This window comes from Rhipicephalus microplus, chromosome 8 (genome assembly GCF_043290135.1).
Source record: "Rhipicephalus microplus isolate Deutch F79 chromosome 8, USDA_Rmic, whole genome shotgun sequence".
Classification (NCBI taxonomy): Eukaryota; Metazoa; Arthropoda; class Arachnida; order Ixodida; family Ixodidae; genus Rhipicephalus; species Rhipicephalus microplus.
Genome location: NC_134707.1, coordinates 33,304,345 through 33,331,626, shown reverse-complemented (window position 1 = coordinate 33,331,626; position 27,282 = coordinate 33,304,345). Strand labels below are relative to the sequence as shown.

The window sequence follows — 27,282 nt, the reverse complement described above, 5'->3', positions numbered from 1 at the left end:
TTAGGCTGCCGCAAGCAAGATTATGCTGTTCAACGTGGCAAAACACTAATATAAGTTCTTGTCTTTCAGCTACAAAATGATGAGATACATTTTAGCGATTTCTTGATCAAGAAGACAAGCGTTGCAATGCATGCCGCCGTTTTAGAATACCACAATCGTTCACTGCTGCGAAACACGGCATTCCATTTTGACTGGGTTGTTGCTAGTGATTAGGCCAATTCGGTTCTTTACTTGTGAAGCAAGAATTAAATTTCAGCAAAGCGTGCTCAAACTTCAACAAACTATGAGTAAATCAAAATTAGTGTCTCGCTGTCGTATGGAATTTCAGGCCTAAGGAAAGGCTTCATAAAACTAGCACCTACAGCGAATTCCCTGCATGTATCTTTGTGAACGCAAACTTGAATTTCAGTTTCGAAAAATGATACTTGTGTGTGCAGATATGAACCGTGGTGTGGCGGTCCATGTAGGAATGATAGAAAGACACACGCTAGGTTAGGCGATGAAGGAAGCTTTTATGTCTAGGATAGCAAATCAATATATATTACTCTAGTGTTGACCTCACTATATAAGCCTCTTTCGCCAAAATAACAAGTTATGTAAAAAATAGGTAAGAAAATAGGACGAAGTTAGTAAAAGGCATGACGGAGGCAGTCATGGACAACGTATAATGACGTAATTGTGTGACTTGGCAAGTTTCACTGATCTTTGTCGTTAGGACTATGTGACATGGTGATGTCATCAAGAATGGTGATTTTTGCATCTCCTTTCCTGACGGCACAAACGAAAATTTTTTTTAAACGGTGCATTTGAGATTCTCGTCTTCAAAACTCACTCACTGCGTATCACACGGCACCGGTATGTGGCTAAAGTTGCCACTTACAATGAGGCCCCCTCAAGGGGTTCGCAGCAGGTGTCTAGGTAACGGGAACATAAATTACAGGTTATGCAGACAAAACTGTTTACTAAATCATTTTTCTCGAACACATTGCGCAGATCTTCCTGAAGTGAGGCAGCTGAAATTGACAGAGATGGACAAGGATTCCATAACTGTTTCCTGGCAACGACCGGAGGGTTGCTTTGACGGCTACATAGTAGAAGTAGCTCAAGAAAGCAGTGGAAGCAGTGGTGGTGGAGGCCTCAGTGCGGGCTCCTGTGCGGGTGGTGTCACTGTTGACGCGCAACAAACTAGCATCACGTGCAGGAAAATAAAAGCTTGCAGCGTGAAAATCACCGTACGTACGCAGAGAAAAGGACATCTGAAGTTTACTTCACCTGGTGTCACCCTTAACAACGTTGTCATGTACAAAAAAGGTACTTTTATACGCCCTGCGTGCACCTCCTTGCAATGCAAATGTATTGATTTTTATAATTCACTAATCAACACCTAATAACCAAACAAGTGGAAGGAAAGCTGTGCAGCTATCCAGTTTCATGCTTTAGGGCTTCATTTTCTACTATTTGTCTTCCTAAAGTATTTTGGTGTGTTTTAGCAAGTATATTTCTCTTTAATGAAACAAACAGTACAAGAGGTTCCAATTTTAAGTGCCCCATGCGCCGTTGTCCATTTGCTTGCACAAATTAGACGTGCGATAAAAACAAGACGAATATCACAAATAATGACACTATAAATTTATGTGTGCTTTTTTAATATCAGTAGTTCCTGAACTATCTTTGCATGTAAAATATTTGAATTTAGTATAGGTAAGCATTTTTACCCTTATTTATTACTTCCATCTACAGTACGGTCGACCTGCATGCTCATACCCCGCTGCGAGTAGCAAGCTAGATCTCGGCGCTTCCAAGCGTCCATTACCATTCCCTCAACGTAACAGTATGTAACTGCGGTATTGGACATCCATAAAGCGCTGGCACCTCGACCCTTATCCTGAAACTGTCAAATTGTAGAGCAGAATATCGGTGCCTCCACGAGTTTTGTGTTTCTCAGTTTTTAACTTTTTGGACACTTACACTTTATTTATTTACATTTCACCTACATCGCCGTAAGGCATTACGTAGGGGAGGTACACGTAATAATTTGACTACATAGTTTAAATCGAAACAATAGATACAACAACTGCAACAGCACTCGAGATATTTTAAGAGAAGGAAAAAAACACTGTAATATTGGTGAGCGAAAACAACGTCGCAGTCATGCATTTGAGAACACGCACACGCTTCGAGACAACAAACCATTCTTAGTGGAGGCAGTGATATTGTAGACATTGTTACAAGGAAGAAAAAAAAAGGATTCATTATTAGTTTCATTGACGAGATCATCCGGTAGACGGTTCCATTTCTGTATTGTTTTTACAAAAAAAAAGAACTACCGAAAGAGTGAGTTTTGTAGCGGTATTCTAATATTTTTCGTGAATGGTCTTGACGATTAGAGACGTACGTTGGTGTGAACAGATAATCGAGAAGGTTAATAGCATTTCCATTATAATATATACAATGAAGAAATTTAAGCCTCAGTTTCTGCCTCCTTACCATCAGTGTCTCTCGATTCAATGCTCGTTTCATTTCTGTGATGCTTGCAAAGGAATTATAGTTGCTGCCAGCAAATCTGGCTGCTTGGTTTTGAACTTTTTCCAGTGCGTCAATCAATTAATGCTGATGGGGATCCCAGATTACGCAAGCATAATATAGAATAGGTCTTACATACATAAGATAAAGGGTTTGTTTCATGGTCTGTCAAGCTTGCCTAACATTTCTACGTATGAAGTATAGCAACCGGCCTGCCTTGGCCACAGTTATGTCAATGTGTTTATTCCACTTGAAATTGTCGAAAAAATAGACGCCCAGATACTTATAATCGGATTCATTGCTAATTATTGAATTATTCATTTGGTATGTTGTGTCTAGTTTATTATTTCGATTGGTGAATGATACACAGCAACATTTACGGACGTTTAGACTCATTTCCCATTTTTGGCACCACGTTTACTTGGTTGTGTTAATCTGCGATATTGACTTAGTACTGTTCAAATATGTTCCGTAACACTTAAGTTTGTTTGTTTTTGAATTTTAATGTACACTCGCAAGCTGCTTGTTGTTCATTACTAAAAATCTAATTCATTGATTTTTATGTTTTTTTTTGCCGTGGTCGTGTCGAAGCTGCGAAGAAACGAGGGCCTTTGACATGCTGTTTGCCTTTATCTCTTGCTGCTGCAGTGAGCTCTGTGATGTGCTTACTGCAAATAAAGTAATATTACTACTATCACACTAGTGCTAAAAGCCGGCTAAGGCATTACCGGTATACATGTAAATAAATATACTATATACCTTATTCTAACAAATCTATCACACCAGTATAAACTTCAGCAGTAGTTCGAGTATACGTATCAGTAGTATTGTAAGTATTATAAAATAAAGGGGAAGAATACTTGTATACAAAACCACTGGAAGAGCTCAACACTTGTTGCACAGACCCCGGACCACTCCATGAAATGTGTGACTCCAGCGGAGATGGGTGTAAAGCAGGAAAATATAATTTTTACACACATTCACTGCACCTTTACAGAAGGTTGATCATCCCTGGACAGTGATCAGGTGGAGATGGAAGATGGTAGGCATGGGAGTTCATGAAGATTGAGACGAATCGTCTAAATTAGTTGGTCATGCATATCTGCTTGAGACATATCCGCACATACATAATGACAAGGTAGAGACGAGGACAAGTGCTTGTCTTCGTCGCTTTTGTGTTTGTCATCGTTTTATTTGCACTAACTGAGAGCACCAACTTAGGACACCCGAATGGCAGTAAACTCTGAAGAGCTGCTGCATTGAGTGAGGACAGCATAGGACACAGAAAAGATAATTTTAGACGGATCAGTTGAAGTCTTCCAGGCACTTGTAGGTCGTGAACTCTTCATTTTCTTCTGGATCATCAGGCAGGTTCTAAAATAAAGCCGGCTTCGTATGTCCTCATAGCACCCCCCCTCCCCCCCCCACAATCTCTCTCAGGAAAGTGCAATCAATGGTACGTCGGTGAACTGGTGCCCCTCACTCGAAGGTATTCTCTACAGGAGGACCGCAGAGCCACCCTAATTGTGCAGTGTGGTTTTTCATTATGTTCATCTGTGTAAAACCATCATGGACAACGCAAAACGTTCACTCAAGATGAAGCACAGCGACACCGAAAACAAAACCTATCCGAAACATGCAATAGTGTGTGAAAGAAATAGGGCTTCGCCATGCAGCGCCCGTGAGGTGGGGTGAATGTGAGGTGAAATTGGTGTTTGGTGTCCAATGGTTACTAAAGTAATGAGCTGAAACGTTTAGCTAGAACCTCACTAAAACGGTTTGCTTCAACAACATATCGACCAATGTCATCTACGTTCTTGCATTGAATATTATTGGCTGAAAACAAATAGATTGTAGTTGGTCTGAGAACAAAATGTTTATGTTACAGATATTCCCGAGGTGCTGCCAACGCTTCAAGTGGCTAATGACACATTTGTACTGCGCTGGAACCGGCCAACTGGCTGCTTCGACAAGTACAATCTCGAGGTCGCCTATGAACCTTACAAATATTCAACCTTTGAAACGCCACGTATTGGTTCATGTGCTGGGACAACCGTTCTAGAGCCTGACGTCACAAATGTTACTTGTTCACATCTGCCAGCCTGCGTAAACACCAGTGTTATTCTGCGCACACAACGAAATGGACCGCATGGACGTGTTTCACGCGCTGAAGCCTTATTTGTGTATTCTGAAACAGGAGGTAGGTGCTTTGTGGCATACTCTCGCGCAACAGTGCAGTGCCGGTTTTTAAGTGTTCAATGAAAAAGCTATTGCAACCTACGAAACGTATGCGTTGTAGGATCTTTGACAAGTCCTTAAAACTCTTGTGTGTTAGAACACAGGTTAATCTGAGACTGGGTATCAATGCAATGCCTGGGAGGTCAACAAATTTGCCATTCGTGGACTGAGCAGTCATAATGGTATTGCTTTCTAACTCTAGAAATATAAGACAATAGAATCACCTGCTTAGTGTGCTGCAGTAATCACGTCAAGGCAAATTTCTTTGATTTTCGTAGGTTATTTTTCGGTTCACGGTTTAGAATTTGCATAGTACGGAATAGCAGATGTGCTCTTGAATACGCTAATTTGCAAGTATTTTTCGGTTAACGCATGCATCATCATTGTCGTGCTTCTTGCGGGCAAGTGGTCTTACAGACAGGCCGTAAGCTGCGTCGTGGATCTTCTGTAATCCATTTTTTTCTCTCCATGAACGCCTCTTTTCTCTCATCTTTTATTCTCCTTAGCCCTTCCCCAGCACAGGGTAGCCAGCCGGTCTGAGAACTGGCTAACCTCCATTTCCTTCCTCCTTCAATCCTCTTCCTCTTCTTTTTTTTCAGGGTGAGTCAGACTGCATTTAAATCAGAGTTATCTTACGCTATTCATTTCAATAGAGTGTATCATTTGATACCAATGAGTCGGCGAAAGGCTCATAGTGAAATAAGATGAACACAATCTCAGGATGCGGATGTTCATCTTGGGGGACATTTCATTCATAACATTATACTTCATGTCATTGCAGCTCTTGTGGACTTTGACCTCTACCTTTCCTGGGTTACAAACACTACGGCTGGAATCGAAATAGACACGCATCGTGATTGGTCTTGCCCACCGCGTGACTGCTGGGCGATTATATGTCAGTTCCACGAGAATGGAGTGGTGGGTCACCTTCATAAAAAAGTTGTTCTGATAAAATATTTGTTTTATTTTCAGAACTCCAGTACGTTTAAAGTAGCACTGCAATTATTAGGAACTATATTACCAACCTTCAGTTTTCTCTTTAAAAAATCGGCAGATCCTACGTACTGTGAGAATCGATGTTATGTAAACCACAAATGAAGAAGGTTGCTATATATCACTTTAAAATCGGCACGACGTTACCAGGCGGACCTAAATTAAGCCATACATGAATTCCATGCCATGATTACCATGTTTGTATGTGTCATTAACCTTCCTTATCTGTTCACGCCACATGATGCCAAACTCAGTATCACGTACGTCACGTGATATGTGGAGCTATCGTAACGGCCTCGAGCGCGCTATGAGCGTAACACGTAGCATATTTCACAAGACACTCATGTTATGAGTATCATGTTCTGACGTGTCATTTACCTTCGTAGTGTATTCACGTCATGCGATACCAAATTCGGTATGTGTGGAGCTAGTGAAACAACCGCGAACGCGCTATGAGCGTAGCATGTCCTCTTGTTTCGCATCACACGCATATTGTAATTGTCATGTTTAGATGTGTCATTCACCTTTGTCATCTATTCATGTCACGTGATACCAAATTCCGTATATGTGGAGTGAAGAAAACGACTGCGAGTGCGCTATAAGTGTAGAATGTAGTGATGTTTTCTGGGAAATGCATGTCACGATGATCATGTTTGACATGTCATTTATTTTCGTCGTAAATTCCTGCCACGTAATACTGAATTTGATATCTGTGAAGCTAGCGAAGGGACCGTGAGCACATCATGAGCGTGGTATGTCAACATGTGCTTAAATGACCCTCTTATCATCATTGTAATGTTTGCACCGGTCATGTATCTTCGTCATTCATTCACGTCCCGTAATACCAAATTTGGTATATGTGAAGCTAGCGAAGCGATCGCTAGCGCACCATGAGCATGGCGTGTAGTCATGACTAGTCATAACGTGAAAATCATCACAAACATGTCATAATTTCCACGTTAAGATCTGTCACTTATGTTCGCCATGTAGTCATGTCATACCATACCGGTTTGTCATGCCCTCCCGTTTATGTCATTCTCGCACTCATGACTATCGCAACCATAAATGAATACATCGATAAAATACGCTAAACCTAATTCGTGTCTTGCTCTCTAGAAGAGCCCTAACGCTACCAAGGCAAGTGCATTCACCACTGTGCTACATACGAATGATCGGAAAGAGTGATTACCCATGAATCATATGACTGCGGTGCACCCGCGACACAAAGCAAATGTAAAAGAAGCACACTTTACGTTCAACTGCGTGGTAAACAAAAAAAAGCTTCTGGCAGATCAACAAGTAAGCACAAAAATTTCTGCGCAACAAAGAAATACACCTTTGCAATGTTGCGCCAAAGAGGCGTTTTAGCATGAAGACCGTGGGCGTGCCATACGAAAATTCTAGACGCTGACGGGCACAAAAATATGAAATGCGCTGTTATGATGTAGTTTAAACACAACGTCCTTTGTGGATGCACAAAACACAATGCTAGCGCGTAAGTTGAATAAATCTCACAAGCAATTCGGCAAATAACCTTTAAACCATATCAGCGCGCACGTGAATACAAATAAAATTTTCATGAACTTAGGGACTCTTTTTACTCACGCAGTTCAATCAGAAAATTCAAGAATTAAATTCAAGACATCTCACGCAACAACATCAACGGCAGCAGAATCGGCAGCACTTCGTGCCGCGTTGCAATTTGTAGTTGATCAACCTACACGCAAGTGGACTATTTTCTGCGACTCGAAAGCGGCACTGCAGTCTCTACTATCAGCCTTACGCCGTGGACCACACGAGCAGCTGGTACTACAGATAGCAGAGGTTATACACCACCTGAATGAGAAAGGGCACCAAATTATATTTCAGTGGTTGCCCAGTCACTGCGGAATCATCGGCAATGAACGGGCTGATCAAGCTGCCCGCTTAGCCCACACAGAAGATCATAAACTGCGACTACCACTTTCTAGTACAGATGCTGCAAGAAATCTCCGCAGGCTTGCTCGCCAGCAAACCACATCACAATGGAATCAGCCACACTTCAAGCATGCCCGACTGTACTCGCTTGACCCTACGCTAAGTTTTCAAGTCCCGTCGAGGCTTTGCCGAGCAGACCAGACCCTGTTGTGTAGGCTGTGGTTGGCTGTTGCGTTTACCAACGCCTACGCTTTCCGTATTGGGATGGCCGACACCGCAGCCTTTGGCCACAGTGGCAAAAAGGAAACAATCCAACATATTTTTTGTGACTGCCTAGCGTATAGTAAACAACGACTATGCCTTCGCAAGGAACTCAACAAATTAGATGATGAACCTCTGTCGGAGCAGGGAATTCTGCAGTATCGTCAGGATGCGACTTCGCAGAAGAGGGCCCTGAAAGCGCTACTACACTTTTTGCGATCGACCAGCCTTACTGAACGGTTGTAGCTAGGACGCCCTTCCTGTGTGTGTTTTCGTTTTTTTTTATGAGTGCGCGTGTGTTTTTTTTTCTCTTTCTACCCCCTCTTTCTTGCCCCTACTTTCCCGCCCCCAGCGCTGGGTAGCAAACCAGATACCAATATCTGGTTAACCTCCCGGCCTTTCCTTTCTTACTCTCTCTCTCTCTCTCTCTCAATGTGTAAACACGTATCGTTCATAGGTATCTATTGTAGTGCGCTACATAATATACTATAAAAGAAAGTTGTTGCGCTCGTCATTCACTTAATAGCATCGACGCGTGTACATATCACCCAATAAGCAAGTCGGTCATTCTTTACTTTTTTTGTGCAGGGCGACTGATTTGCTTTCCTTTTCTTCTTCACATTTTGTAGTTACTATTGTAAAAAGGAGAACGCAAGAAAAAGAGAGATGAACACACAGAGACAAATAGTTGGAAGTCGGTGCTCATTTGTATTTGTTGATTCGTATTTTGCTTCGTATATACAGAAGTTTTAAAGGATTTCTCGAATTTTAACAATAGTCATGTTTTCTCTCTTTTTCTCCTACTAAGAACGAAGTTAACAGTTTCGGAAGACCTTGTGTTGTCACTGCTCAATAGATTTGCAAGCAATTGCAGTTTTATGTTTTGCTTCACTGTTAATATTGTTGTTTCCTGTGCTCAAACTCTACCCTTCCTTACGCCACACCCTTTCAAACCTGAGGGGGTTATAGTAATAAAATATAGCAAAAGTTCATTGTTACGTTTCAGTAATCGTTGGAGGTAGCTATTACAAATAATATTCCTCTACCATTCAGAAAGCTTCGGCGCAAGCTTTCTATTGTGATTACCATGATTCAGCGGCTTGCCCTAGTCATTGTGTTTTGCCTCTAACAGGTATTTCAGAGCACTCTAACTACAGTAGCTTGACGGCGCACAAAGAAGTCTATACGTGGTGAACTGACACTGTCATTCATTTGTCTTAGAGAAATTGTTGGAAGGAGGAGTGCGAGGCGACTTCTTCAGACAGCAACGAAATGTTCGTGAAGTTGAAAAATCTCACTCCTGGAAGACTTTATGAGTGCAGAGTGACCCTCAAGTACAACGATCAAGCTGTAAAACGTATTGCATTCAACACCTATAAATGTAAGTCCGCCAAGCGAAAGGGCATTTCAAACGCTTCCATCAGAAAAACTCAGGTCGATACTTTCGTTACTGTTACACCATGGAATGCCATTTAGAATACGGTAAATGGTCATAAGTTCATCACGTAAGCTATTTTACTACTACGAAGGACCATGCTACTACTGTTTGACCAACATAGCAAGTTAATAAGAGACAAAAACCAAGTTGACCACTCATCGCAGTATTGAATGGTTAACAATGTTTTTGTCTGTTTTTCGCGCAGTTTTTTTTGTGTATGGTTTCACACAATAGTGTCGAATAGCTTGTTAGGCAGAAATTTCTGTGTCAACGTTGGCGTAGTTAGTTGTGAATAAAAAGTTATCATCTTGTGCACGACTTAAAAATCGAGATAGATACAAACAAAATATTTATCATATATTCTGTGTCGTAGTGAGGATTTAACCGGGGTCGTTTTCATGGCAAGCACGAGTTCTACCAACGAGCCATGAGTATACTTCAAAATACAGTGCAAATGCAGTAAAATAACTTGCATGCTTTACGAATGCACGCGTCATTAACACATGCTTCACAATGCAACAAGCATTATCGCCGTAATAATGTGTGGTACAAGCATACGTTACTGTCGGGTGTCCGAGAATGCTATTATAATGAACTCATGGGTGAAAGCGGGCCACCCACTACAAAAAGCACACGCGTTACATCATCTTGTCGCTTAATGCGAAGCAGTAGGTGCGTAGTAAGATCGAAAAGGTTTCACGCGCAAAATTTGCAGGGTTGAAAAGCATGCTACCCATTACTCATAATGGAACTTCATTCAAAATTTTGACTGACTCAAATAATTTCGAACTCAGTGCGCCCTAGAGACAGAAAACCATTATTGCATTCATCTCATAAAGCTGAAGCTTAAAGATTCCATAATTTTTTTACCGGTGGGACGTATTCGTTTAGAGTACCCGTATAACAACCTATGTACAAAATTTATGCTGTTGCTGACACATGTTGATGCGTTGACCAAAGTATGAATCAAGGAACATTTGAGAACACAAAGGTTTTTTGTTTATTCTCTCCCCCCCCCCCACTCCGCGTTTGTTACGGCAAGCAATAAACTTAGTTTCCGACAAGGTGAACGAGCAATGAACTATCTTACTTTGCCATGTGGTTAGAGAATTCCAGTATGGGTGTTTGCTCAAACGTATTGAAGATCACTCGTTTTGGTGTGTAGGCGTACGTCCTGCACAACCTGAAAACTGTACGAGAAGAAATGGCATTATTCTAAGGAGAAAACATTTATTACGTCATAAATTGCGAAAATGGGCTATCGGTGTCACCTAAACCAGTGAAGCAGAACATATTCATCTGACGTCACCTCATGACTTCATTAGTTAGTCACATAATACTATTTTTATGACGTCATTTAGTTCATATGAGAGATCAACAGCCGATCTGAAGAAGGCCCTCAATATACAAATACAGAAAGTCCTCGTATATCTCTAGTAAGGCGACAGATACAAATATCCATATCAAGTGATAAATCGAGCCTATCTTTTATTGTCTTCGCGTTACAGAAAAGGCCCAACTTATCTCGATAGCAGCAACACTAGTCTAATGCGCTACATGTAGGAAATGGTTTTCTTTTTACATTGCTTGGAATGAAAGGTTTTTTATGATTTAGGTTTCTTTTGTGTTCTACTTCGCAAGCTCTAAATTGAACAAAATGATAGAAACAAAGTCACTGCCTTGAGTCGGTCCACGTGTCGACGAAATATGCGAACCACTCTTGCATGCCTTTCCATTTTATTGATAACACCCATGTCTACTTTTCACATTGCAGAGCACAGACCCTGTACCAGATGGCATGGAATAATCCCTGTCACCGGAAAACAGGAGCAACAAAATGATCGCTCTCAACTCACACGCCCTTTATCTTAGGCTTGTTTTGGTGGTCGTCGCAATGGTTAAAAAAAGACAAATGCTGACGAGATGACACCAAAGAGAAACAAGTACTATCTCTCTATATTCTACCGTAAACAAGACAATAAAATTTTTGTCCACATATCTGAGCCTATTCATAAACCGAGATGTTTTACCCGGGGCCTGGCGGCATGAAAACGAATGGTACGAAAAATCATTTGTGCTGATGCAGAAGGTAGTGTCACAAAAACGGAGGTAGCGAGGCCCGCAAAGGAAAAGGACGACGTAATCTAAAAAGAAAAGGCCTAGTAATTAGGGCTGACTGCTGGTGCATTGGTGAACGTTCTAAGAAATAAGAGGTATAATAAAAAATTAACGCCAGTTAGGGTAAAATACCGGTGATACACATGTGAATTAACGTCTAGAATAGGGCACTTGAATCGGAATTCTTGGGCTATAGGTGAACAAGTGAATCAAATAAGAAATGTCAAACTATTCACACAAGAAGCATAATGTTACAGTGGGTACTAAGCTACTGTGAAATCATATAAAAAACGACACAGTTGATAGCGTGGCACATAAAGTACATCAGGCGTATAATATATCACGGCCACCTCTACTAAAGAGTGATACGCGATGTCTGCTGAATCTCCTGAGCTGTCAATCATCCAGGGAAACTTGATTCAGATGTGGTTTTGTAGCAAAACACCGAGTTATGATAAAGTCCAAGGAGTAATGCTTATTTATTCAGGTTAGCCGATCTGTCAAAAGTCATTGGTAGGCTTCGGCTTGGCACGGCCTACACGAAAGTATTCTTGTGTATAAATAACAATAGCTGACAGTGCTATATCTGCTGAAGAGAAGAAGCTGAAGAAGACGTAGAGCCCAATCTTCAGGAAAAGCTACGATGAACTTTGAAAGAAATACTTACACAAGCTAAATTATTTGGAGAAGCAGCCCCCATAAATAGCTAAAGTGTTGGGCCCACGGCCTAGAGCAAAAGCACGGCTCTGCGCGCAGTAGGTCAATTTTTCGAGGAATCAGAAATAGCACAAGTGTACTAATTCAAAACAGAAAATACGATCTGGTTATGGTATGTTTCGCTAGAGTATTACTGTTCTTTCATTTTAACAGAGAAGGCCTCGCGAATAAAGATCTGTTGCGGCTACAGCGCCGCATTTACGAGCCATCTCTCGAGATACATAATCACCTTAGGCAACATGTTAGTAAGCTTTGATGTTTGGTTTGAAAGTTTTCCGAGAATACCCATGTTTTTTAACTACTGTGTTCCGGGGACAGATTTTTGTATTGCACATCTTGAACTGAGTGCGTCAGTGTTGTGTCAAGTGACCTTGTATAGCTTTTTGTTTATTTTCCAATATACGATGAACACTGTTGTGAAAACGCTTTGCTAACAAGGCTGAATGCGTGTTTAGGCTACATATGGTGTGGTTGTGCAGGTAAAGCGACACCCCTTTGCACCAATACATCTTATCCAGTCAATATGAAGTATCAGCTCCTCCTTCCTTTCCTGCTGTAAATTGAGTGAGATCTCGCGATTTCAGTACTCTTTGACAAGAGTGCTCTATTAGGGGATGTTATCTTTGGAGAAGATCATTCTTGACATCTATAAACAGTTCGATTTTACTTATGGGAAGAATAAGGTGAACGTGAAACAGAGGAACACCCGTTAGATAAGGAGCAAGGTTACTGACGACAAGAATACGTCCGGGCAAAACGCTGTTCAGCTGACTCTTCTGCGTCTGTCCTGAAGTCGCGAGAAGATACGTAATCCCCTGTCGGATCATTATATGTAGTCGTATACATACGTTCCGACGTAAGCCATGTGCATAAGAAATGGAAGAGCGTAATATTGATTTGTCATCATCATGCTGGCATGAACTAGCATTTTAATATAATATCTGGAATTTACTGTCCCGAAAGCAGGGTATGATTATCAAGGGAACCGTAGTGGAGGGCTTCGGAAATTTCTACCACCTAGAGTTATTTGACGTGAACCCTAATCTAAGTACTACGTTGGCCTCAGACATTTTTGTCTCCATCAAAATTGCAGCCTCCGTGGCCGAGCTTCGATTCCGCCATTTTCAAGCAGCAGTGCCATAACCACAAGACCCACGGAATGGGCATCTAACATTCTCTTGAGTTTTCTCTCAAAACTTTAGGGAAAAATGAAAGACCGCTTGACAAAGGCGCATTACTCTTTCTGAACCCTTCTAAGTACCCGTAAAAAGCTTCGTAGTATTGTCATGCACGCATATGACGCTTAACTAGATAGGGCCGAGAGAGGCAAAACAGATACTACGTGGCCAAGTAATTTAAGGACAATTTATTCAACGGACTCTTGCGCTGACAGTGGGAGATGAAATCACCCGGTGACGTAACACGACCACGTGACTGTACGGCGGGTGCTAGACCGTTGGCGTGAGAAGGCGTAAGCGGTCATCCCCTATCTCATCCTTACGTCACAATCAAGCTTCAGGCAGGCAGACGGCTGCGCTTGATTACGACTGATAACGAGTAAGAATGACGTTGAAGTGTCTAAATAAGCCGATAAGAGATTCGTGTCTCATTTCCTTTGAACGGACATTGCAATAATGTGAGCCCACCTTGGTGGAACTGCGGATATGGTGCTCAGCTATATGCTGCCCCTAAGGACGCGAATTCAATCCCAGTCGCGGCGGTCGCAATTCGATGGGTAGAGGCCTGTGTATTGAGTGATGTTAGTGCGCGTTAAAGAACACCGGATGGTCAATATTTTCGGAGCCCTGCACTATGATGTCTCATAATTATTTGGTCATCTCGCGACGTAAAACATAAGATATTATTATTACGCTGTGCCACTTAAACATTGATTATGTACAGAAAGTAGGGGCATAACGCGTCAGTTTGTGAAGGAACAAGATCTCTATTAGCGCTTAGGAAGCCCGTATAGCAAGGGTGTCATCTGCAAGTGAGTAGTGTTTGCTACCAACTGGTCAATTTATGCGCAATAAACACCATCGTAAAACGTCCTTCTTATACATAAAGGTGCGTGAGTCGATCATCTTAAGAGCTATCCACACACCTCGCTGTTTGAGCAAGCACCCAAGTGAAGTAGAACATACGCTTGCCACGCAAACGACCAAGGTTTCATGGCCACTCGAACTCAGCACTTTTTATTATTTATTATGTTCGCTTCGTTCTGCATTTCTCGGTGACGCATATGATTTTCCGCTTATTACAAACCAGCCGACCCCGGCGCCAACGCCGAAATTTTTGCGAAACGAGCTCTTTAACGCTATCACGTTAAGACTCTAATCATGAATGGGTATAAACTACAGAAAGCGGGTAAACCCAACCACTTTCCACCAGTCTGCTGAAAAGAAAGAAGGCAGCAGTTATTCAAACGAGCGAATATGTGCCACAAAAAATCGCTAGGCATATCAGAGAACTATCATCATCATAAAAAGGCAGGTGCTGTGCTTTCATGAAAGATGTAACCGAGAGTGCCAGGCACCTAACTTAGAATCGCAGAATGGCGAGCGCGTTACCGCAGTGAAAGCACTGTCAGGCTATACTTGAAGGCTATAAAAGCTGGTGCACAGCTAGCGACTAACCATACGTAGCCTCGAGTCTAGAAAAGAAAAATGGCACTCCCTACGAAGAAGTCACCATCCGAGAAGCAAGGGCTGACGCTGTGCCAGAACGGCAACGGTAGCGTATCAACCAAGTTCACACAAATTTTCAACGACGCAGACCCCCAGGTCATAAGAAACTGAATCAAAAGTGCAACATTGGACGGCCAAATTTAAGTAAAATTTCAAGCAAAAGGGCTGATTAGATATAGCAATTAATAAGCAGATGGTGTTCATATCATCGTAGAACGACCAAATTTTGCAATACCAAACAACGTTTGATGAAAGCCACGGGAAATTTGAAACCTTCCATGAGAGAATGGCTCTTACACATCATTTGTGTTATCTTTTTCAGCATAACGTACTCAATAGAACCAATGACTTTGCCGTCTTCTGCGAAACAAGCTCTCATTCGCGGTATTATCTCGCGAGATGGCAGTCTAAATTTTGAGCTCTGAGCAAGCACAGTGGTGATCCTACTAAACTCCAAAAACAGAATTCCCTCAAGTGGTCGCTGCTGAGGCATGCACAATCTTTCAAGTGCGGCTATGCGTGACATCACACATGGAGTTCTTATTCTCATTATATGCCGGTTTCATTTACCTACTGAACCTGACTGGCAACTTCAAAGTGGTTCATGCTATGATAATCGAGACAGCCCTGAGTCTGCTCCACCACGACAATTTCTACAAAGGTTGTACTTGCAAACACATATTCATGTTATTCGCAATGGTACCCTTACTTTAGCCAAACCTTTTCGCAGGTTCGGGCCTGTGGAACGAAACAACTCTAGAATGTCTTTTAGTAGAGCTTGGATGAAATTAAAAAAGAGAGAGAACAGTTCCGGTTTGCACAAAAATAGTTCTCGTCCCGAGTATTTCTAAATCCCGCGCTATATTGGCACGTTCCATTTCTCAAGTTTTGTTATCGCCCCGAACCACTACACAATTCTCAGCGCAAAACGCGCGTGCAGTTTTCGAGAAGCTTCCGAACTTTAGTAGATCATTTCGATAAGATCACGCCCACTCTGCCAACTGTACAGATTATTCTGGAACCAACGCCACCACCAGCGATAACGCTAGAACATTCGATGGCAAGAGTACAAAGGCCGACGCACTTCGCCGCTTGTGAGTAGTTGATCGACGGCCAACGCTCCGTTCGGCGCTATCAGTCCAAAAATGCTACTGTAATCAGACTTCCGTTAACCGGGCACAGGTTCGCCCAAATAAACAGTTAAATTCCAACGCAAAGTTTCCTGTCTTCGGCCACGTCACAACCCCGTGACAATATTCCCCTCTACTGCCATGAAACCTGATAGGTTATGTAGCACCGGCAACCTAGCATTTCCCTTGCCAGTCGCGTGCTTGCCGACGTAGTCACGCCCTCTTTTGCGTTGAGTGGGTATTAGCAAAATCTCATAGAAGAGGTTAACTATTGCAAACAGTTCTCGGCTATTTCAGTTGTTTCTATTTTTTAAAACCTTCTTTATTTATATCACATTGTTCTTGGCCATTGTTTGCCTTGTTTCAAGCCAGCAGTGATTCCTGTGTGAACGTGTGACACGAGACGTTGAATGAACGTGAGGCTAATCAAATAAAGTGCCATTCACTTGAAATTCTGTCTATTTTTATGGGACAGCCTTCGATTGTCCTTAGCTTCTGGTCAGATAAAGCACAGCATCATGGAGTTCTGTGACTTGCCCTCATCAATTCTTGAATCTAGGTTTTCATCACCATTAGTAGCTATGCCAACGAAGCCTCCCTAGCTGCGTGGTCCTGCGGATTGCTCAGAAGTGGCATTAATGGGATATATTTGTAGTAAATGTTTTTAGGCCTTCTGCTTCGGGTCAGTAGTGCTTTAGGTATTTGTATTTTATAGATCTATACCACCAACGCTTCGGGATTGCTTGAAATAAAACACTCAAAAATTTGGGATGAACATGCAAGTCTTCACTGAATCAAGAAGTAAGAGTCGCATTAAAAGATATATAAAAAGAGAAGTGATTTATGATGGTTCTGACTCTTAAGTACTGCAAAGTGAGTATTCTGTTATTTGGTATTGTGAAAGGAAGTGTCACTGCGCATAATAAGAATCCTACTATTGGAGACTACTTGTGTAACTGCAACATAATATCTTTCTCTAGTGATGACAATATTTCTTGCTTGCTTCACACACTAACGTTTCTAAATACCACTTATCTTGTTGAAAATACAACATGCCATTCTGCCTTAACGATGTGAGCTCACATCGTTGCATTCCTGATAAATAAATAGATAAGAGAGTTGCCGTGAGTGGTGAGTAATCACTCATAATAAGCCAGTGATTCATTCATCCTTCGCTCACCGTTTCCAGAAACAAATAAATTTTGCAGCGCATATCATCGTGATGCCAATGTTATTTCGGCTAGCACTGATATAACAGTAGAAAGTTAGTCATTGATAAACGTGAGTGCACTTCCTTGATGGACTATATAAACTCAATTCTGACGACACGACCGGCAGAATCCATGAGGGGCTTACTTGCCGAGTTGCTGGTTCAACCGAAAGGGCTTCGGTTCTGTTTTCGGTATGTAAAAAGAAGCGTTTGATCATTCAGTGTAGTGTTTCCGCATGCAATTTTTCGAACACTGCCTTTTCTTTACCGCAACTATCTTTTCGACAAAAATTGTCAAACATGATTCATCACGTGCCCACTTTTGATCAACTCTTGAATACAATTCTGAGAACAGAAAGAACCATTTCCGTGTCACCTCCACTTGTATGGACGTTGAATTTTTTTCCCTCTCAGGGCAATATGGCAACAGAAGAAAAACCGATTCCTGTTCGTTATTGGCCGAAAGATGAAGCCGTCAGTCTAGATGGAAAGTGGCAAAATTGCTCGCATTCGCGAAAAGAACACCAGCTGCAGCAGCAGCAAAACGGATGCACCCCGATGACAATCTTGAAGATATCTCTACCGATCATAGCGTTGATGTTTTTCGCTCTTCCCGTTATCACTGTCTTCGTTTTTAGGCACATAGAGAGGGTGAGTGTGTTTTCTTTATGCTAAACTTTCGTTTTGTCTTTTTTGCGGTATATCTGGTCAGGACTTGTATCTTTGGAGCTATTCACACTGCACCTCAACATTAGCGTGATTCTGGTTGAATTTTTTGGTATTTTCCACACTGCTAAATTAATCATTGCTCTTCTTATTGAGGTTACCTCGGGCACAGTTGGAGTGGTTGTAGCGGAGGAAGCATCGTCAGAGCTAAAATAGACGGTATTCGTCTGTCTCACTCAGGAGTGTTTTAAATCACTTTATTTGTCATCTATTGATACTGTTGTTCTTTTTTGAGGGAAAAACGTCCCTCGATCACTGCTCTAAATAACCACTAGTGATAACCGGGAAGGGAGGTGCAAGTGAGTCCTTCAGAGATAACGTTGACCTTGATATCATCGTTCGTGTAGAAAGTTTAACGCGATTGTGTCATTGAGCTCAGTTCGTATACACTCCGCTTTCGGCATCATTAGTAGTGAAAGAAAAATGATCCTCTTGAAGAATACCGAAAAATAGAGAAAGGTGAAGATTAATATTAATGAAAATTGTCGGGCCTAAATCAGGATTAAACACAGTGATTCTGCAGAAAGTGTTCTGCCACAAAGCTACAGTACTTATTCTATTGACATTTAAAAAATTGTATATGAATGTCATGCTCAGAAAGGAGTCTCTTTAACCCAGCATTTAATGCGTGGCATGAACGTAGAATCACGTCAGGCGCCAAAATATTTGATTTGAGCTATCAGTGAGTTTTTTTGAAAGGCCCACCTATTACAAAGCGCTCCGATATTTTTAATTATCATCAACAGTGAAACCACCAACAAAGAGAACAGCTGCTATGGTTTATCTCGTCACCTAAACACGGTTAGATGGTTATTTGCTGCTTCGCAAGATAAACAGTTATGGCATAGCCGGCACTCAACAACTGGGCTTGAGCCCCGCCGCGGTGGTCTAGTGGTTAAGGTACTCGGCTGCTGACCCGTAGGCTGCGGGATCGATTGCCGGCTGCGGCGGCTGCATTTCCGATGGAGGCGGAAATGTTGTAGGCCCATGGGCTCAGATTTGGGTGCACAATAAAGAACCCCAGGTGGTCGAAATTTCTGGAGCCCTCCATTACGGTGTCTCTCATAATCATATGGCGGTTTTGGGACGTTACACTCCACATATCAATCAATAAATCAACAACTGGGCTTGAAGTGAACATTCAATAATACCGGTGTCATATAGCCACGTTTATCTGTGATCAGTATTGATCCGAATTAACCATTATCCGGATTAGGTGCTAATACATGGTGACTTTAAATCGCGATCAGGTGTGATGGGAATCAAGACTATCGCGATCCGCACATCGCGATCTGTCAGAGAGACTGGGATTTCACTGTCGTCTGCGCCCCCTGGTCGAACTTGTTGAAAGCCCAATAAACAAGAAAATCGAACATAGTTCAATTGAAAAACTTTAAAACATCTAGATGCTCATGAAAAGCAAATTTTGAACGGTTTAAACTAAAACAATATCAGAAATATCAATTTTGAAATTCATATCGACCGCATGTAGTTATGGGAAAAGCAGACGACCGCTGCTTGCCGCCCTTAGTTCAACTCTCACACCGTCGGAGCTGTCGGAGCACCTTTCGACTATGACGCAATGAAAGCACACCTAGTGATCGAATGAAGAGGCCTAAATTTACAGTAATTGACCACAGGCAGAGTGACTGGAAGAGTCGAGCCACCATAAGTGAAACTCTGGTGCGTAAAACGAGATTGACGCTTCGCAGCGACTGGACGGCTATGAGCCAGGCCATCAAAAATAAAAAGTAGGTTAAAAATCTCACAGAAAAATACAGGTTAGTGAAAGAAAAACTATCAAATGATGAAGTTCTGAAATTACTTTCGTACTGGCACACAAAGCTGTTGAGGTTCGGGCTGAGAAAGGGCTCTACCAAAAAATCTTACGCAGTTTTGTCAGTGACGTGTTTTATGGCACGCAACCAACGCAAGCGTCACCTGGGGGGGCTTCACCTGTTGAGTTAAAGCTTAGCAAAGTTGTTAACAGTTTCCATAAAAGTCTGACTCCTCTGAGCAAATTATCCTAATACTCGTTTTTTAATGTTTTACGTGCGAACTTTCAAAGTGAAGATGGCCGCTTATGTCGGTAGGCTTCCTGTGAAGCTTAGTAGTTAGCTTGTTGTGAGCTATGAAAACTGTGACGCCAAGAAAGTTAATGGTAAAAGGACAGCATTTGTGACAAAACCAAATAGATTTGTTCAGAGCGTTGAAATCAGCTATAAAGGATAAAAATTCACTTTCACCATAGGACAAGATATAAAACAAATGTCATCAATCAATTGCATATAATAAGGAGGCTTTAACGCCCGATATTTATAAAGTGATCTTCCAGAATGGAGATGAAAATACTAGCGTAATTAGGTCCAATGCGAGTGCCCATTGATGTTCCCCTTATATGAAGATAATGAGAACCTTCAGACTGAAAATTGTTAGGCTGTCAGAATAATTTCAATAGGGTAGCTATTATGTTACTTTAAATCGGACTTTTCAGCAGACTATTGCTCGTACGCGTGGACTACAGCCTGGATGCTATCGGTATGAGGTATACTGTTATAAAGTGAAGCCATGTCTATAAAGTCATGAGCAGTGAATTATTTGGTAACACGTGGTCATCAATGTTCGTCAAAAATAGTTAGTGTTTGAGATGAGAAGAGAATTCCCATCAATGACTACTGATTATTACATCAACGTAGCGTGAACTTTGCTTCGTGATAGAGCCTATGCCGAAAAAACAATAGGGTGTCATGGAAGAGTTTTCTTCATGTAATTTAGGCAGAAAATAAAACCTGCCAGGGACCCAAATCAGCAGGACAAGGAAACGTACGGCCTTATGGCCTAATTCATTTGCTCTTACGAGATCTTTGATAGTATCTTGTGAAACAACTTTAAACCCTACAGTGGGACCATAGTCTAGGCGCTTATAAAAATCGAATTGTCGAGCAACCCGTGGGCTTCACTCATATATTGTGTTTGGCTCATAATTACAATGGCACCTTTTTTGTCGGCTCGCTTTATACCGGTATCACTGCGTTCAGCCAGTGACGGAGTAGCTTTCCTTTCCTCAAATGAAATAGATTTAAACTATTTCTGCTTTTCGTAGGTTTTGAGGACGTCATGTCAGACAGCTTCAACAGACTTGTCTAGATAATTGTCACGTTGGGCTGCAGGGGTCCAACGGTTGTTGCTGAACATAACTGGCTGCTTGTCGCTAAAGAACGGATGGTTACGGAAACCTTCTATTAGACTCATGTTACGTGAATTTTTTTCTAAGTTCCTAGCCAATTCAAAATCATTGTATCCGTCATTTGCAAGACATAAGGTGAGGCCCCATGAAAAAATGGGCAGCTCGTCTTTATTTAAGCTTATGTGCAAAAGGCACACTATTTTGGTAGACGGCCGCGTGGCATTCTCAGTAAACGCGTTTGTTGGGACTGCCGTTATTGCCTGCTCTGGAAACAACAAGCGGTCCAAGCCATCATAGAGCAGCATTTTACGTTTTCAGTCGTACATTCCAGCTTCTTCACTTTATATCTATCCAATGCCTCGATTTCAGTAGACGGTGCGTTTACATATACGTTATTTAAGAAACACTCCTGTGTGAGATTAACAAATATTTTATAAATTTTCGTTATGATGATGCTTTTTCCACCTCAACTACTATAACTGTGTTCGAGGTAAAGATGATAGGCTTGTGGGAACACTTACAGCCTACGAAATGTTTATCAAACATCTCACGAATCAGCAATCAGAAAACGCACGGGAAACAAAAGTATGTAAAGCGCATAAATGATACTTCCCTGATAATGATATTTATAGTAAAGAATGAAGTGTAGCTTGCATTATGCCATTGAAACTTTCCTTTTATTTTCAGATCTCAGAATATGGACCTCAAAGCACTGGTAAGTTTACGTTCTATAAATTGCAACATCGCATATATCGAGCCTTTACAGAAATATGACAGCTTAAGGCAGGTAGTGATAGGTTATCTGAACAACCAAGTGTAAGTAACTGAAGAATAAGAGTTATTTGGAGTGCTATAATTGGGGCAGGTATTGACTAATGAAGATCGGCAGTTGAACCACACCTGCCAAAAGAAAAGCATATCACTACTGCGTCTTGCAGGTAGTTACTTACCCGGGCAGAGGGAGGCTATTATAACACTCAGTTTATTATAGACGAGGTGGCGGCCACCCTTGGAAAACAAAATGACAGTTGTATCGTAAAAGGAAGGCAGAAAGACAGACATCTTAACCAGTCTAGAGGAACTGGTTCGCTATGCTAGGGAAAGGGACGGGTAAGTTTCAAGATAAAGCAAGTGAGAGGAAGAACGGGGAGAACACGCCCATACTAAGACGTACACTTCACATTTATGATAAGGTGATTTATCATCACCCGTCTGTTTAAGGTGGATGCCCCTAAGAACTCGAGGGTTTTATATTGCATATTCTAGAATAGCACTTACCTCACCATTTCTTTCGAGCTAGGCCATGTTGAGCAATCACTCCACTTGCTCTATGTTTCATGCCACACAAGTAGCCTCCCATAACCTCATATATCTTCTCTAAAACCTGCACATGCGAATGTGGTACCAGTTGTCTGGGCCACCCTCACAGGCTTTTCTGATGCACGACCATGGGTTTCCAGCAAAACAACGCTTAGACAACGGTGACTTGTGAAGTGTTTACCATTTAAAATTTCAGAGTACTATTTAATCTCATTCTCAATTGTCGAAAATTGTCACTGTAGCCTTGTACTTCTAATATGTAGAAGTAATTGCAATATGTAACAACAGGTATATGAACAGGAGGGGTCGTTGCAACCACAGACATCTCGCGTTGCGTAATACGTTAGGTAGTGCAGGAATGAGTGCTGCAACATGGATAGATCATATATACTTGATGAAACCCAACCGACGATGAAGGAAATAAATAAATTTGGGACATTCGTTGCAATGATTTAAGCATTCTGCAGTAATTTTGATATAAATAGGAACAAACGAAATAAAAAAAGGAGCTTACAGCCAACAAAGACCAAACCTGCAATGTTCGAATAAAGCGCCGGAATAATTCACGGTATTTCTACGCACGCAAGTGAAGAGGTGTTTTTATTTCGTTATATAAATAAAAAATTCGAAAAACTCCCAAAATTTCCCCTCTCTAGGTAATATAAATATACTGTTTTTTTTTCGTTGCTAAAATAGAAGACACTCTCACGTGCAATAACCAAATATGTTTAGCTACACAGAAATGTGCTTTCAGGTTGCTGAACTTGGCTCTCACATTCCGTTTGTTCAGTGTGGTTCGGCACATTTTCACAGAACTATTTCTTTCAAAAAGTCACAGCTTTGACGCAAAGGCTAAGCAATGAACGCGATAGCAATGAATTAGAAGGCCACGTGCCAAATGGCAAGCAAATCAAAACGTACCCCGCGTTTTCACTGCACAAAGGACGCATGAAACGTGCTCACAGGTACAGATGAACGCGAACAAGTGTCTCAGTTGTTACTTCGCTCTGTCTGAAAAGCACGCTTTTTTCGCGAACGGAGATTGTGCAACGATTGCAGTGACCTTTGTGCGGCCGGTAACTACAACAGAATCGTTCCGGTGAACGCTTAAGGACAGCCAAGACATAGGATGCTCACAACTGTGAGATAAGGGCATGAGAATGTGTGCTAAAGGCTTTACGACCACCTAGTCCTCTCCGCGACGCGAAATACGCGTGGGAGATGAGGGCGCGCGCCGCTGCGCGCTCATCGCGCCACCTTGCTGTTAATGCTGAAAGCACGATTGTTCGCCTGCGAGATGCGCATCACCAACGGTAAGTGGTGTATATGAATAGATTCCGTTTACACATTGAAGGACGTGCTTTTCTTTAGCTCAGTCGTTAACGCCTCGCTCTCACGACGCAGAGGTTCCGAGTTCAATTCCGCCTGCCGGAGTTTCTTAACTGGATCTGTTTATTTCTTACGTTTTCATAAATATACATACGTACACATATACGGTGAGTGACACCGGCGGCAAAATTAAGCCGAGAGTGTCCATGCATTGCTATTGCAATAATGTACATTTTGTTCATATATATGAAATATATACTGCATTTATATGTACATTTGCCTACGCTGTAATAACCCTACAGAGTAGTACAAAAGAACACAGGAAGGTATTCAATATAATTGACTACAAACTACCCAAGCATGTACCACACTAAAAAACACACTTTAATTGGGGTGGAATAATTGTACTTCGTTCCAGTGCTCCTTGATTTGGATAATCTTACCCTGGTTGATATTGGGCCTGACCACTTCACCGTGTCCTGGATGCATCCCGTGGCCCAGTTTGACTATTACTGGTTGGAAGTTTACAAAAGAGACGACGGAAGTGATACTATTACACCTCAACGCGTCGGATCGTGCGCTAATGGAACTATCGTTCACCGTGAGCAAACTCAAATCACCTGCGACATGTTCAAGCCGTGCAGCAATGTGACGATCACACTGCACACGCAAGCAAAGGGCACCTCTGAACTCATGTCTACTGGAGCGACGCTCCAAGGAATATTCATGCCTGGAAAAGGTACAGTGCATTTTTTTAACGCCCTCCTAGCCGTCATCTCTGTTAGACAAAATACAATAACCTGTTCTTGACGGTATCAACGTTTGTAGTATTGGTGGTAAGGCTAAACCTCGTGACAGAAGCATATTAGAACGCGCACAAATATATCCTACCTTGCATAGTGGTTGAAAATGATGCCCACAGAGCGCAAATAAGCTCTTATAATTTACTTTTGTAACCGAACCTCAGGCGCCCTCCTAGGTTTTGTATGAAGCAGCAAAGTCAACACAGCGGAGACGTGCCGCACCAGGGCTATATTTTCCATAACCTTAGCACGCTTCACTAATTGTTCAGACGACTGCGCCCATTTCGTAACAAAAATTGTGGGGCAACCTCAAGTGGGACAATTCGCGTTGATTCACAACAAGAATATTTTCTGTTACGTCGGTTAACTCGCGCCTATTCTGGACAAAATATAGCTGTTTCACGCACTCACTTTATGTTCGAAGCCTGCGAGTTATTTTCGAGTCACGTAGTGCATGAATTCTGTTAAGAAATTGATTCCGTACGTGCCATCTTGAAAGCTTTCTGAAGTGGAACTTGCCGAGAGACTCGACTAGAGAAAATCTTCCACACACCCCCACTTATCACAGAAATCGATGCTACGGGAAACACGTGGCTGCAAGATCAATGCGGTATAAATGTTTTACATGGCGAAACAATGCGAAATTACACTAACTACATGCACAAGCGTTGTACGCACAAACAAATGTTCAACGGTCGAGTGTTGTTAAGTAGTCAGTTTCAGTTGTGTAACATTGCCAACAGCAACGTAGATATTGCATATACAAGAAGCGGTAAGCTCATATATAGCGCTTGTGCTTGCGAGGAAGGTAGCGCTAGTAAGCGTCAAGTATAAAACATCCATGAAATGTGCACAATTAATCAAGTGACGTTATCCTGACTTAACGCTTGTATCCAATGAGCACATATGTAATGCCTATACGCCATTTTCGAAACGCGGTCAGCACTGCAATCTTAGACTGATAATGTTGTGGTTTAGCATTCGTATCAAAAAAACAATCAATGGTACGGTGACCTCACATGCACGAAATCGCTTTGCTGGCCCATTCAACGTTTCATGACCACGATTATATTATGCTGTGACAAAATCAAGAACACAAAGGCTTATCAGTCCAAAGTGGCTGCGCCCAATAAACGAAAAGAAGATTGTATGTAAAATAAATAGGAAGCACTGCAACCACAAGTGCCTTTTCAACAATATTAAACTTATGTAGGCTCATTTTCTAAAGCACTTTTGAGAGCTGGCGCAGCTGGATTTCCACGCAGAATGATGGACTTCTGTTTCTTGCTGTAACCCTGATATTTTTTACCGATTCGTTCGGACAAAGCTTTTAATGTGTGCTTTTTCTAACACTCTCGTGTTGAAATGACGAAGGTCATTTCAATGCGAAAGCGTTCAGAGAACATTACCCGCCCACTTCGCCACATTCACACATCCCACCACTTTTTTATGTATAGAAACTCTCAATCAGCTGTAGCCTCTTCCCGCATACTACGGCACGTGGTCGAGGGGCATGTGGCACACGTGTCTGGAGCAAGGTGTTTGACGACGTACGTGGTGCGAATTTCACGTTAATGATGTAGTAACTAGCCATACCTATTGGTCACACCCCTTTACCCTGCCGTAAGAATGATAGTCTACACCAAATTGAGGAGGCAAGTACGTGAAGGCCAAGACGTAATCTGATGGATAGATACGCATATAGAAGCTCTCATTGTGCCTGCAGGATGCTCGAAATTGCCTCACATTTAAAAATCCCAATGCACCAATTCTAGTAAAGTTGTGTCTACAGAGACGCTGATTTCAACCGAAAACTTTTACTTTGGAAGAAACCTTCTAAGTACTTCTGTATCTATAAATTCCTAAGGAATTTTAAAGACGTGATTTTTTCGTTGCTAAGTTTGTGGTTAAAAAGAAACTACCACATAAAAAGTCATTGTTAAGCGCTTTCTGGTAATGGACAACAGGAGAAGTATTTCCTCTCCGGCGTGGCGCAGGTATTCCTGAAGTTGGGAAGCTCAAGCAGACAGCCGTCGCCAATAATTCTGTCACTCTGTCCTGGGAACGACCGAAGGGTTGCTTCGATGACTACCTGGTCACGGCCAGCGCAGAGAACACGGAGCTCGGTAGCCAAGAGACCAGCGCTGGTACTTGTGGTAACGGAACCATCGTTCCGGCAAATGAGACCAGTGTCACGTGTGACGGCATCAGGGCGTCAAGTGTGAGCATCATGGTGCAGACGCGCAGGTTGAAGTCGGACGGTCTTATTTCGCAGGGCGTGACACTTCAAGGAATCGCCATGTCCAAACTGGGTACACAATTCTGTATTTACCTTATGTTTTGTAGCTGTGTTTAAAGTGACTGTGATAGATGCGAAACAATCACTTGGATTGGTTACTGAAATGTCTCCCACTTGAAGTTGTGTTGCTCATAATACTGAAGGCAGTGTTTAGACGCCCCAGGAGATATGTTACTCTCAATAATGGATTCTCCTGGGCAGCCACGCTCTGAGGGATAAATTTATTTACTTCAACTATGTCAGCTGATGTTTATTAACTTATTTATTCATAATACCTACAAAGCTCATTGAAGGTGGCTGACGAAAAAGAAAAGCCAACATTGAATATAATGGTAACGCAATACCACAGGCCGTCTTTATAGAATATTATGAAGAACGTTGTAATA

General features: G+C 42.0%; 2 protein-coding genes across 4 annotated transcripts in view; both read left to right on the top strand.

Annotated features, from left to right (window-relative positions):
- Positions 1 to 11,368, top strand: part of LOC119164352 (tenascin-like) — a 36,182-nt gene extending 24,814 nt beyond the window's left edge. The window contains exons 6-10 of one of the 2 annotated variants that reach the window (XM_075871486.1): positions 994 to 1,311; positions 4,412 to 4,723; positions 5,543 to 5,679; positions 9,154 to 9,313; positions 11,145 to 11,368. In XM_075871486.1, coding sequence (XP_075727601.1) covers positions 994 to 1,311; positions 4,412 to 4,723; positions 5,543 to 5,679; positions 9,154 to 9,313; positions 11,145 to 11,146 — 929 coding nt within the window. In that variant the 3' untranslated portion in view covers positions 11,147 to 11,368. Of the gene's footprint in view, positions 1 to 993; positions 1,312 to 4,411; positions 4,724 to 5,267; positions 5,381 to 5,542; positions 5,680 to 9,153; positions 9,314 to 11,144 lie in introns of those variants that run through there. The other variant, XM_075871487.1, reaches the window with a different exon arrangement.
- Positions 11,369 to 17,270: 5,902 nt separating this feature from the next.
- LOC119185206 (tenascin-like) overlaps positions 17,271 to 27,282 on the top strand; it is a 23,110-nt gene continuing 13,098 nt past the window's right edge. The window contains exons 1-5 of one of the 2 annotated variants that reach the window (XM_075871484.1): positions 17,271 to 17,424; positions 17,647 to 17,883; positions 21,833 to 21,860; positions 24,213 to 24,533; positions 26,595 to 26,909. In XM_075871484.1, the coding sequence (XP_075727599.1) occupies positions 17,653 to 17,883; positions 21,833 to 21,860; positions 24,213 to 24,533; positions 26,595 to 26,909 (895 nt within the window). In that variant the 5' untranslated portion in view covers positions 17,271 to 17,424; positions 17,647 to 17,652. The remainder of the gene's footprint in view (positions 17,425 to 17,646; positions 17,884 to 21,832; positions 21,861 to 24,212; positions 24,534 to 26,594; positions 26,910 to 27,282) is intronic. The other variant, XM_075871485.1, reaches the window with a different exon arrangement.